Below are 12564 nucleotides of genomic sequence, written 5' to 3'. Positions count from 1 at the left end.
GACTTGTGGCTGATTCAGCTGGTGATTTTCATGCTTTTGTAAGAACAGTTGTTTAATGCATGTGACAGTTTCTTTGCTTCTTGTTGCTGTGCAAAAGGTCCATGTAAATATGGATAACTGGCGGCACAGCATAAATAATAAACATGACCGTACCAAAAATGTACACTGCCTAATGTATAGGATAAACAACTATGAAAGTAGAGAGAATTATTTTGCTCTATTTTTAATGTGTTTATAATATACTTGGATAATTTGGCTATGTGACTTTGGATATGCAGTATCTTGAGTAAAAAATACCTAGGAACTAGATCTTCAGCAGTCTGATTATTTCATGGTTATTGCATTTGATTCAGGTTTTGAGATATCATGCAAGAGATTGAGAATTTATTTATCTTGATTACATTAAAATCCATGTAAATGCTGATATTTGGGTATGGGGTTTTTTTGCTGTGGTAATAACAGGTACAATTTACAAAACATGTTTTTGCCTCAATTTTATATGGTTCTCATTATTGCATACTTTCCGTTTTCTAACTGCTGTAGGTGTCTGACAGTATACTGAAGATTACATAGCAATTAACTTAGATTTTTTTTTTTTCCCCAGTTTTTGATTTAGAAATATCCAGTTTTGTGTGGTGACTAATCTGTATTGTCAATGGCTTGTTTTTTATATTCTGTAGTTTTCTCAGCATTCATATGATAGAAAATGGGCTCATATCCAGAAATGGATGGTAGGCTAAAACCACCTGTTGTGCATGGTTTTGCCACTCAGAACTAACATAGGGTTTGGAGGAAGTAATTTACTAATGGTTTGCTGTGTGTGATTTCAAAATGTTTTATTACTGAAAATAATTACATATAGACTATATATGGATGTGGATATGTAGGGTACTTCATGGCAGCAAAAGACAAACTATGAAATGAGATGCTTTTCTTAAAATGAAATGTTTATTTTGTCCACCATATGCTGCCTTAAAGTCATGAATATATTTAAAATGAAATTGCATTAGTTTCAATCTAGGTAAACATCAATAGTAAATGTTTTTATTTCAGTTAATTTTGGGGTTGGATTTTTTACTTTTTTTCTTGGCACTTGCATTTATTTGTTTCCTATTTGAGTAACGTGGCCAATGCTTGTCTTTTCACTGATTAAGGCATAGAAATGACATAAAAAAAATAATTGTAAAAGATTAAAAAAAACAACCAAACCATCACCCGACTCCACCCAAAAAACCCCTTTCATCACTTGCATCCTTTTACTCCTTGCCCCTTGCTTTCAGTTATTAATGATAAAACATTTGACTGTTCATTTATTTAGATTAAATCCACTAAGTATGAAGGAGTAGAGATAGTTGAGTTACAATCTGGGAAAGCTGCTGTTCAATTTATGTTAATTTAGTGCAATGTTTCTTTAGAGACTTCCTTTCACAAACTTCATGTGCCTCTTAAAAAGACACATGGGAGATGTGAGTTTCTTTTTATGTTTCTAGGGAAGTATTCACTGTGTAAATGTTTTGATTCAAGAAGATTTAAGTAGACTTTAAGAAGACTAACCATAATTTCAAATAGTTAAAACTACCATGACAGTTCATTGGCACTTCTGCTGAGAAATCCTAGAACTGTCATTAGAATTTTATTTGCAAAAGTTGTGCTGACTTTATATTGTCTCTGCCTAGCTGACATTTGCTTTTGTATTAGTTCTCGTGTTACTTATAAAGAACAACATAGGTTTCTGTTATCTCTTGGTGGAATGAACATTTGAATGCTTTTTTGCTGGACAGCAAGGCTTTCCAAACCCACCACCACTCCCCCGCCAGCTTGGGGAATTTTTTTTGTAGATTATTAACTAGGCCTCTTGAATAGTCACAAAATTAATATTAAGTTAACGTATCCAGTCATACTCTAGAAAATAACCACATGACCATAAGCAGTACGAAAGCCAGCTTTAGACTTTAGATATCCGTCTGTGATCTGGAGGCTGAGATTTTAACTCTAAACTCTAAACAAAGTCTTTAGAATAGTTTGACATACTGAAAACTCTAAAAGTGAGTCACTTAAGGAAGGATTCCTAGTTTTAGAACCTTGTTGTAACCTTCAAATAGGATAGTTTAAAATTAAGCTTATTCTTAACACGTTTACCTACTGTAACTAAAAATTTGAGAAGCTTATGGCACGTGAAGCATTTTAATGTTTCATTTTAACTTAGCTGTATTTTTGTCCTGCTGCTTCTCACATATTCCTTTATATGAGTCAAAATGAATGTTCCCAGATCTTTCAACAGAACAAAAGTTACTAAGGTGCCTTAGCTAGTTGTCCTTCCCCAATTTTTTTAAGTTGAGTTTTTCGCTGTCATTGTAGAGCAGAACTACCTATAGAACTTATAATTAATCAATTTGCTTAGGAAGCTTTGTTTTGGGGAGAAAATCTGAAATATGTATGAGGAAACTGAGAATGATCATCTGTATTAGGGCTAAAAATAGCTTTGTAAAATGTTCACAATCTGACTATAGTAATTATATACTAAATTTCTTACTAATATACTTGTAATTTTGTAAAGCTGTTATTTTTTATTTTTAGTTAAATTTCTTAATTTAAAAAATTTTGTACTTTTTTCTGCATTAATACAGTAATTGGAGAAAAAAGGTTGACTACTGAACACTAATTATTAATTATATTAACCCCCCTTATTTACGTCTTTTCATGTAGTGTGTTGACATACTTACCCAAATCCGGTGAAATCACGGTTCTTCTGACTTGAATGAGTTCACTTGCCACAATGGATTATTCAAAATAACACATAGCATTAAAAATGCTAACAGCATGTTGCTCACCTTTGCTTGCACTTACTTTGTCATCTTTTTTTTTTTTTTTTTTTTTTATTCTTCTATGAAATAACTTTGCATTTCTTCTTTCTCAGGAAGATTCAGAGAGGGCCAGGTATTCTCACCGGTCCAGTCGACATTCATATTTGGTTTGTGTTCAAACTGTGTACTTTGCCTTTTCCATCATGGCCTTCAAAACCAAAAAACTTTGGGGGTTTAGTTTAATTTTCTTAGGGAGCGGATGATGCTTTAAGTCTTCCAGGTATTAGCAGTTTTAGAGTCAGTATTTTAAGTCGCATATGATGTTAAGGTTCATTTAGTATTTTATTTCCATCAGTGTTAACAAGGTATTTTATGTATTTCAATCTTTGTATTTAAAAAGAATCTCAACTGTCACATTTTAATTCTTTCACTATGTTTCTATTATAAATACCTTATGCTTTTTTTCTTCTACTATACAGTATATTTTCATTGCTGAAAATAATGACTAGGCACTTGGAAACTGCTTGGAAATATGTAGTTCAACAATCAGTTATTTGGAATAACATATTTAATGACAAGTTTTAAGTGTCATCTTAAGTGTAATTCCAGTCTAATATGATTTATTTCTTTTTTAAAAAGCTGAGTAATTTTACTCGAGCTTCAGATATTGCCAACTGGTAGGAATTAATTGGCTTGTCTTGAAATGGTGGAGTATTAAGATTCCTACACAAGTCATCAGTTGTCTTAGATTACTACTACACATCAAATCTAATCGTCAGATTATCAAACACTGGTCTAGTTTAGATAAGTTTAATGGGGAAAAAAATCTTTCCCGTTTTCCCCAGCTGTGTCAGAAATTCTGCGAACAGGCAAATTTTATTTGATAAACTAAATACTACTGTGGACTCAGTCATCCCGAATCAGTGCCACTTACTGAAGATGAGTAGGACTGATTTGTAACTTGGGTTTTCATTCCAAACTGATGCTGATGTGTAGACTGCTCCCTATTGTGTCTTTTCTTGCTTTAATGTTTGTGGGGAAAAAAGTAGTAGTACCTTAGGATACAATTTGAAGAGCTTGGTATGATGCAGGGGTTTATTTCTTTGAGAATATGGGGATGTATTATTCATTACTGGCAAAGACTTACCCGAATGATGCAAGGGTATCCCAAAGGCTGCTAATAGAAGTATTTATTGTGTTGTATAGGCTCTCCAATATCCTCTTTAGATCATATATGGTGCTAAAGAATGGTTTTATTGTGGGTTTGTAAACATTTTCCTGTTTTTAGTAGATCTGCCTAGAAATCAGCTTGTCATTGATCTGGATATATAGGCCAGGAGAGGGACAAATTACTAAAAAGGGTTAGTTTTGTTTATTTTTGGAAGGTGGGGTAAGCTGTTTCTTTTTGTGACTTAAAAAAGAGTGGTTGTCACTTACTAAGAAGTCTCAGCAATTAAATGTCATCTTTGATTAATTGAATTTTGTGTAGAGTGTTGCAAGTCCTGGTGATGTTTCTGCAATTTATCACATAGGTGTTTTTACCAAATAAATTGTTTAAATTGGGTAGTGTTGACTACTTTGCAAACAATAAATGGTGTACAGAAAAAGCATGTAAAATATGCCATGTTGCAATACTTACAAACTTGTGAGCTGGTACATGTTTGCTCAGATCTGCTCTTGCCTTGGTTAACATATGAAATATGCTAAGATGGAGATGAAGTAATTTACCCTTGACTAAAGAATAGGGCTTGAACTCAGCAGATAACTGAGCTTACTTTTGGGGGACTTACCCAGAATTTCTTTGACTGCCTCAGTTTTGTGCTTTTCAGTGAAGATTAACAGTCATCATTAGAGCTTTTCAGAATTATTTTATATATTGATATACTTTTACAATTTCATTCTTAAGAGTTCTTTGGATGTCAGTGGGTCTCACAGGAGCAGAGCAAGTACCTCCAGAAGGAGAGATCTTGTGGTGTGTAGCCTGGAATGAGCATGCTTTGATGTGTTCACATTATAACGTTTTCTGTGTCAACTTACCAAAACAGTCGTTTGGTGAAAGCATGCTTCTTTTTAGAAAATGGTATTAATTGGACTGCTGCAATGATTGATGTAATTGAACACTTTGTGGTAAGTGCTAAGTGTTCTGTCTTGAAAATAACTTCAAGTTTGAAGGGAATTAGTCTCTCCAGTCTCTCTCTTTTAATGTCCCCAAAAGAGAAGTAAAATAAAGTGGCAAAGGTTGTGCATCAGCCTTGACAGGTATAAATATGTTGCTAAAAGTTATTGCAGGAAACCTTTTTTGTCAATTATGTTGCAGTGTTAGTCCTATGGTCAAGGTTGGAACACACACAAATTTTACTTTTTCAGAAATTGGTATTTCTGTATATTTTGTGGTATTCCTCATTTAGGCAACTTAAATATTTGCTAGTAGACTGTTAAGCGGTTAATAGTTAAGGTGTAAGTTAAGTGTTGTGATGATAATGATTATCTGAGTGATCTATCTCCATTCTCTGATAGCAAGGTTGCTTATCAGTAGTTAATAATTACAGATAAAAACTTTTTAAAAAAGAATAAATTATTAAGTTGGTTAAAACTTAGTACAGTGTCCTGTGGGTCCTGTGTGATAATTCTTTTAGCGACACAAAAAGGTACCGTAGTCTGTCAATTACATTAGTAATGCTAAATTATTATTTAATATAGTATGAATATTGGATATAATATGAAACAATATGAAATAATATGGACTAAACCTGGCCTATATTAATTTATAAACAAATATTAAATCTAAAACTAAGGAATTTTTGGTGTTAATTTGATCTGTAGAAGGAATTTTCAGACAATAGACAATAATATTTTTTTTTCTTGTAATCCTCTCAGTAGTTTTCATGTTGAAAACTACACTGGGTAATACTGTAGCATGCTATTAGTATATCATGTAATGTTCTCAAACTACCTTCAATTTTTGTTTTGCTTTATAAAAAAGCTTAGGGTGGTACTAAGTAACATTTTGGATTGTGTGTTTTATCTACAGTCAGAATAGCTAAGTTATACCTGTGAAATTTTAAATGAACTGGTAAAAACAAGCTTGTTAAGAAAATTTAAGATCTGTGTGTTTAAAAAAAAAAAGTGATGTATAAACTCCACAATTTTTGCTGTTGTTGACTGACAAGAAGCATGGGGACATGGGCTAAGCTATTACTGCAAAGCTGTTTTCATAGGTATTGAGTTGCTGAATCTGGTAGACCAGCAGGTGGCCCTTTCATCCCACTGTTCCTCCTTTTTCACACACCTGTTTCTTCTGAAAACACATTTATCCCTTCCTTTCCCCACCTTTGGTTACTACCCTGATCCCAAGATGCTATTCCCCTCCATCCCCTAATGTCTTCCGTGCCCTGTAGGCAGTACCCAGCTTCAGTCTTCGATGTGTCCTGGAGAGTCCCGACATCATGATGGGTTTCACACCTCCACATCAGGGCTGACTCATGGTCCTCTGGGCTCCTTTGCCTGTGTGGAGATGAGCCTTTTATCACATAACCTAACAAACACTGTCTCCGTTTAATACAATCTACCGCATGAGACTTTACTTAATCGTTGAAATTTCTGTTACAAAACCACATGAAATATTTCATGTAACCTACTGCTGTCCAAAATCATCTTGCTTTTCTGAAACTGGGATGCTGTTGGGGAAAAAAATAATTTTTATTGAAAAGTGTTCCAGCTTCAGAATGCCCTTTAGATTGCATAAATGGTATTCCTTCATGTATAAATTTTCATAAGTAGTAGAATATGTTTTCTTGTAATTTTTTTTAAGTCTTCTTAGTCATTCTTGGGGAAAAAAAAAACACTAACTTTTTTTAAACTTAATTATTTCAATTTAATTTTCTTTTATTTCAGTATGATAATGCTAAGGATAGATCTACAAGATACTCTGTCCCTGGATGTTAATACTTTGCATGTCTTTGAAGACTGCTTTTGTGCTTTGTTTTTAAGGTGTAATGACACTAACTTGCTACTTTATTGATTTAAAAATATATGTAAACTTGTATTGTCACACTTTTAGACCCAGAATATCAGTATGATTCTAGCACTTTCCATAGAATGCATGTATAAACTTTCTCTAGGAGAAAATCTAATGAAGTCACTTACGACAGCTATCTTACAGTAAGCACTTTTTTTAGTATTTTTCTGTTAATTCTAAACTTTGCAGTGAAGTGACATATACAGATTTGACTTGGGAGATGTACTTTTTTTAAAAATTGTGTATGCATATATTTGTATTCTCCATTTCTGTATAGAAACTTCAACTTAGTCTAATAGAAAATTATTTAAGTCCTGAGAAAGAGCAGGTGGTTTATATACCCCTACTTAAAAAAATTCCTTCTTACTGTTATGAAGCAATAGTAGTGTGCATCATGTTCTTATTGGTATTACACCAAGTAAGATTTGTATGTGTCTCCTTAAGCAAAGAAAAGCACCAAGTTCTACTAAAAGGAATATGCAAGCAGCTTAAAAAGCTGAATTTGTTTGAACAGCAGTGTTAATTTGAATTAAACTACAAATAGGCAAACAGAATAGAGTGCTTAAATAGTCTGTAATGTTAAGCTTTTGAAATTTATTGATTGGTTTTACATTTGGTGAAATGTGATCACTGGCATAAGCCAAGTCTGTGTTAATGAGAGATAAGGTTGGTTGTAGTTTCACTTATCAGTTCTTTTTTTACGCAGCAATAGAAGTATGGCCTGTTATTCTAATCGTGTAGCTAGAAGTTGCTGTGGTGTTTCCATTGTAGGTGATAAATATCTTAAATCCTTATGTTTCGCTTCTTTATATTTTTAAGATTGAAGGTGCTGTTATATAGTATTAATTTTCTGAATTTTATTCTTAGAGTCATGCTTACAGTGAATCTCATAATTCAAAGAAGAAAGCTGCTTATTCCCATAAAGATTTATTGGTTAGTTTTCTACTATAATATTTATTATAAATATACTGAGTGTGTAGAGTTACATACTAATACAGTTATGGATAAATTTATTAGCTTGCTGACATACGTATAAATGTTTTCAGGAAAAAAAGAAATCTCTAGTATTGACCAGTTTGTGACCTGAAGTTGAGTGTTTGAAACTCACAGCAGTGCAATCCCATGAATAATGGAATCAGCTGAACAGAAATCATGTTCTGTTGGAGGTCTCCGGAAGGCTCTTGGAAATATTTAAAAGTGGCACTTCTCTATGTTAAGGTTCATTTAGTTAGGATGGAGATACGCATTCTGCTATTTATACTTTGTCCCTGATTAGTTAGATACATTTTAAATGTAGATGTAAAGCAGATTGAATTTACCAAAAACTTTTGATATTAACCCAGTGGATTCTTGAGAAAGGCATGTGGATTATTGTGATCTTCCAGAAACTATTCTAGAAAGTTCAGTGTGTGACATATGTGAATATAGTGCCAAGAAATTAAATATTTTAATGTAATTTTTGAGAGACTTTTAGAACTGATGAAATTACACTTCCGTCAGGGATTGGGGGAGTTAGAGCAGCAGCAGATGCCTGTGTTGAGACAAGGCCGAAAGGATTTTTATATTTACTTATAATAATTTGTGTTACAGCATTGCATGGTGCACTTTTGAGGTGCTATTTGCCTGTTCCCTCAGTTCTTAAATAAATGAGTAGTATGAATCTTTCTGCCTCCCATGGCCTGTTGAGATAGAAAGCTGTACTTCCTGAAAGCACTATGTTTTGCTACACCTCCACCTCTGTTTTTTCTTTGTGTGTATATATCAAATTTTTCCTCGCATATGCATATATATGCGATTTGTGTAGGAAGTGTCAAAAACCAACAGAAATAAGCCAAAGTATAATTGCTAGGCTTTCAGCATGCGTGTCTGGTGTAAAGAACAGTGGTAGAGTACAGAATGATGCTGGTCACATAAACATCCATCCCCTATTAAATTCTAAGGAATTTCTGTCCTTCTCTGTTTCAGGATGGTATCTAATGGAAAAAAAACCACAAATATATCATTGTACTAATTATTAGCAAGTTTTGTCTAATATGTTTTTCATGTATTTGATACTGCACTTATCAGGATTTAGATAAACTTTTCATGGTTTTCTTATTTATCGGGGAGAAAAAGCAAAACTATTTACTCCTTTGGTTGGGCAGGACATTAAAATACAGATAATGCTGATATGCAGAGTACATAAGTATGTTTGGGGATTTTTGTGCTTTACTTGCGTCAGAAAGTTACATGGATTTTCTGTTAAGCATAGGGCAATTTTTTACAATGTTCTGTACTAGTTGGGAACATTTGGGCAATGTTGAGATAGAACTCTAATTTACAAGATCTACAGATGCAACCTTTGTTTTCTCTTTTCTTTTTTCCCCCCACAGAGTGGAATTTACTATGATCAAAGAAATTATAGCAGCCTTAGATATAGTAAAGTTCCTTCCTACCACACTCGGGTCTGTCTCCTCTTCCTATATTCACTTTTTTAAGTATATAAAACACATATATTTGATTTTGCTTACTTGCTGTACTTCTTACTTGCTCTAAGAAGCAAACTTCTCTCTTTCCTTTTATAACACTGCAAATTATTACATCTAATAGTAGTTACAATTGTATTTCTTGCTTTTAAGGGTCTCCTTTTATAAAATCAATGGATAATATGCAAGTTATTCTGTTCTGCATATATGGGGGTTTTAATTTGAAATAGCTTCTGTTTCATGATTACTCTATGATATAAAGACAACAACTAACAGCTGTGACGCTTCCCTTTTCAAAGTTCTGTTTTTAAAAAACGGCAACAACAAAAAGTCTGAAGTTTAGCATCTTCTACAGTAACATAAATGGTAAATCAATGGTCTGTTCTGAGATGGGTAGTATCTTCCAGTACCTGCAGCTATTGTCATGGTCAGGTTTAAATAAGTAGCTAGAGGAAATTGACGTGTCTTTTGAAAACTACCTAATTTCTTATAATTTTCTTCTTTATATTTCTTTATCTTCTGATAAAAATGCTACATTGCTTTAATTAAGATTTAATTAAGATGTTTTAGATTATAATTTCGAGGATAATGGGTTTTCTTAGAATGTTTATCCACGTTTGTTAAACTTGCTGTCTATGATAGATGTAAAATTTAGTATTTCAGTCTTTCAGAACTTCTGGGGAATATAGAGCAATAGGTAAATTAATTTACGCAGAAAAAGTGTTTGTGACTTTTTCTATTCTTCACACTGCAGTCATCTTCTCTATACAGTGATCCAGTGGCAACAACTAGGAATTACAGGGTTAGTACAATGTAAAATAGTATCTTGCTTATATTTAGATGTTTGAATGGCCCTCAAATATAAAATTACACTTTTCTTCATAGGTGTCTCCTTCTGTAAACACTGGTTTGATAAGAAGTATCAGTTTGGTTCGTAAGCACCATTTGCATGGTTGCCTAAAATTCATATTGTATGGCCATGAGGCTTGACAGTTTTAGATGTGCTCTTTTTTTGTATTTTTAAATAAAGCTGCAGCTTGTGTGTGTGTGTCATTTTGTGGAGGCATTCAGTTTAATGTTTTTAACACTGTTAAATTGCCTCTTTCTAAAGCATTTTAGTAGTTGCTGGTTTACTGATCTTTTACAGACAAGCATAAAGTTTATGAATATAACAATGATGTTGAAGAATAGTGGGGTTAGAACAAGTTAATCCAAGCATATTAAATAACAAGTGCATGTATAATACTAAAAAAAAAGTACTTCAAGAAGTTAAGCTAAATGTTTGAACAGGACAAATTATTGTCAGATTACAGAAGTTTGTGGTAAATACACTTTAAATACTTTCAAATAAGATGCCGTATTTAAATTGAATAATCATACAAAATCTAATAGGATGAAAACCTAATCTGCATCTTTACAAAATAAAAAGTAGCTGGAAGTGCCATAAGAATGGCTAAATAGCTCTACAAAAAGTCATCATCTTTAAAAAGTGACATGCATGCCTGAAACTTTATGCCTTTTGCTGCTGCAGTAGTTCAAATCCAGCTTATACTGCCATTTAAAGACATGCTTCTACAACCTATGTAGAAAATTGTCAAGTATTACTATGAAATTTTTTAACGTAGTTACTGAGGTCTTGTTCTGCACTTGGGTTGCAAACAGAGATAATTTACTTTTTTGGCTTTGTGCACATTCTTGAGAAAACATTAGAAGATCCAGGGAGAGAACCAGACCATAATGATTGCTGTTACATGTAATTCTAATATACATATAATTCTAATTTCTACTGGAGATCTCATCATAGATAGAGGGAAAGCAGCATGAGACTATTCTTTTTAATTGTATTGTCCAGAGCTGCTTTTATTATCCACTGCATAAATAGATTTCAGCCTTGCACCATAGAATCAGAATTAAGTTGGAAAAGACCTTTAAGATCATCAAGTCCAGCCATAACAGTCTCCTTCAGGAAAATCTGTATGGGTGAGCACAAAGTAAAACTCGTAAGTATACAATGCAGCTTCAGTTCCCTGGGTGAATTGAAACTTCTGAAGATTTCAGAACAGTGAAAACCAAATTGCAATTTAAATATTTAATTTTCTTCTGAAAATAGTTCTGATTTTTTTTTTTTTAAACTACCTGGCCATTTATCAAGGAAATTCTTAGATTTATATTTGGAAATAGACATTCCTAATAGTAGGAGGAAATGCTGCTGGAAACTTTTAAAAATTGTTCATCCTGTCAAAAAACATAATGTTAACTGGAAAATGCATAGATGGGATAAAGTAGAGTACATTACAGTGCATAAAAAATACAGCGTATAAGTGTGGCATAATTATTTCTGAGACTGAATATAAATAGTATTTCATTCCCTTTTTCTCAGGCATCTTTATGTGGTGATGGATTACATAGCTCATATAGTTCTCGGACTGTAAGTGTAATAGGCTTTTGGTTATTTCTTTCATTATCTTTTTCTCAAAACAAAAATCTGTGAAAATTTGTGAAAATTTCCTTCATAACTTTTCTTTAGCCATCTGAATACAGTTATTCTTCAAGAGCAAGCTCAGTTCGAAGTAGTCCTGTGGTGAGCATTCCTCTTGCATGATTTGCTCTGAGTGCTTTGATACTAACGCACCATGATTGAATATTTACACTGGGGATCATTTTACTGACCAACACACAGACTCTTTTCTCTTTTTTTTTTTTTTTTTTTTTTTTTTCAATTTCACATCCAAAAAATGTGATTTTGTCAGAGATGTGATCTTTTTAGCAAGATGTAAAGTTTAGCAGGTAGACAGTGAAATGTTGAAGCAATAAGGAATTTGCTTTTTCTAAACATCTTTTAAATGTTTGTAATATATATAATTGGAAGCAATTGGAAACTGGATTATAGTACTTTGTCGGAGTTACCACTTTATGTCATAGTTGGGCAGGCCCATGAAACTGTTACCACAATACATGCGTAAAAGTCTCTTTTTGGGAGGAGGACTAATGCAAACTTTGTTAGGTAAGTAGGTTAGGTAAGTAGCTAGGTCATTTTTATGGTGACCAGTATTCAAAACTGAGAGGAAATTTGTTCTGGATCTGTATTGAGTTAAAAGGGCCGTTCCAAAGATGTTTTTTTGTGTTGCAAAGTGGTTTTTAAGTGGTTCAACTGTTTCTGCTGTGGAACAGCTGTCTTTCATTGGTACAGCTGTTCATTTGTAGTAGATTTGTTCTGGTATAGGTTAAATCAAAATGTTGTGTCCTGTTTTACTTTTTCACATATTCTTAACAATGT

At 33.1% G+C, this 12564-nt stretch overlaps 1 protein-coding gene across 2 annotated transcripts in view; it reads left to right on the top strand.

Moving 5' to 3' along the window:
- The window catches only part of LRRFIP2 (LRR binding FLII interacting protein 2), a 60426-nt gene that overhangs the window by 21081 nt on the left and 26781 nt on the right, over nt 1-12564 (top strand). Inside the window, exons 4-12 of one of the 2 annotated variants that reach the window (XM_082499523.1) lie at nt 681-731; nt 2918-2971; nt 4711-4776; nt 7690-7755; nt 9195-9266; nt 10042-10089; nt 10173-10217; nt 11668-11715; nt 11815-11868. The exons of the other annotated variant lie outside the window; for it this stretch is intronic. Of the exons in view, the coding sequence (XP_082355649.1) occupies nt 681-731; nt 2918-2971; nt 4711-4776; nt 7690-7755; nt 9195-9266; nt 10042-10089; nt 10173-10217; nt 11668-11715; nt 11815-11868 (504 nt within the window). The remainder of the gene's footprint in view (nt 1-680; nt 732-2917; nt 2972-4710; nt 4777-7689; nt 7756-9194; nt 9267-10041; nt 10090-10172; nt 10218-11667; nt 11716-11814; nt 11869-12564) is intronic. 2 annotated transcript variants of the gene reach the window in all.

The sequence above is a fragment of the Vanellus vanellus genome (assembly GCF_965231255.1).
Source record: "Vanellus vanellus genome assembly, chromosome: 2".
In the NCBI taxonomy this organism is placed as follows: Eukaryota; Metazoa; Chordata; class Aves; order Charadriiformes; family Charadriidae; genus Vanellus; species Vanellus vanellus.
Note: the sequence above shows the minus strand (reverse complement) of the source record. Positions and strands in the feature narration are given on the sequence as shown.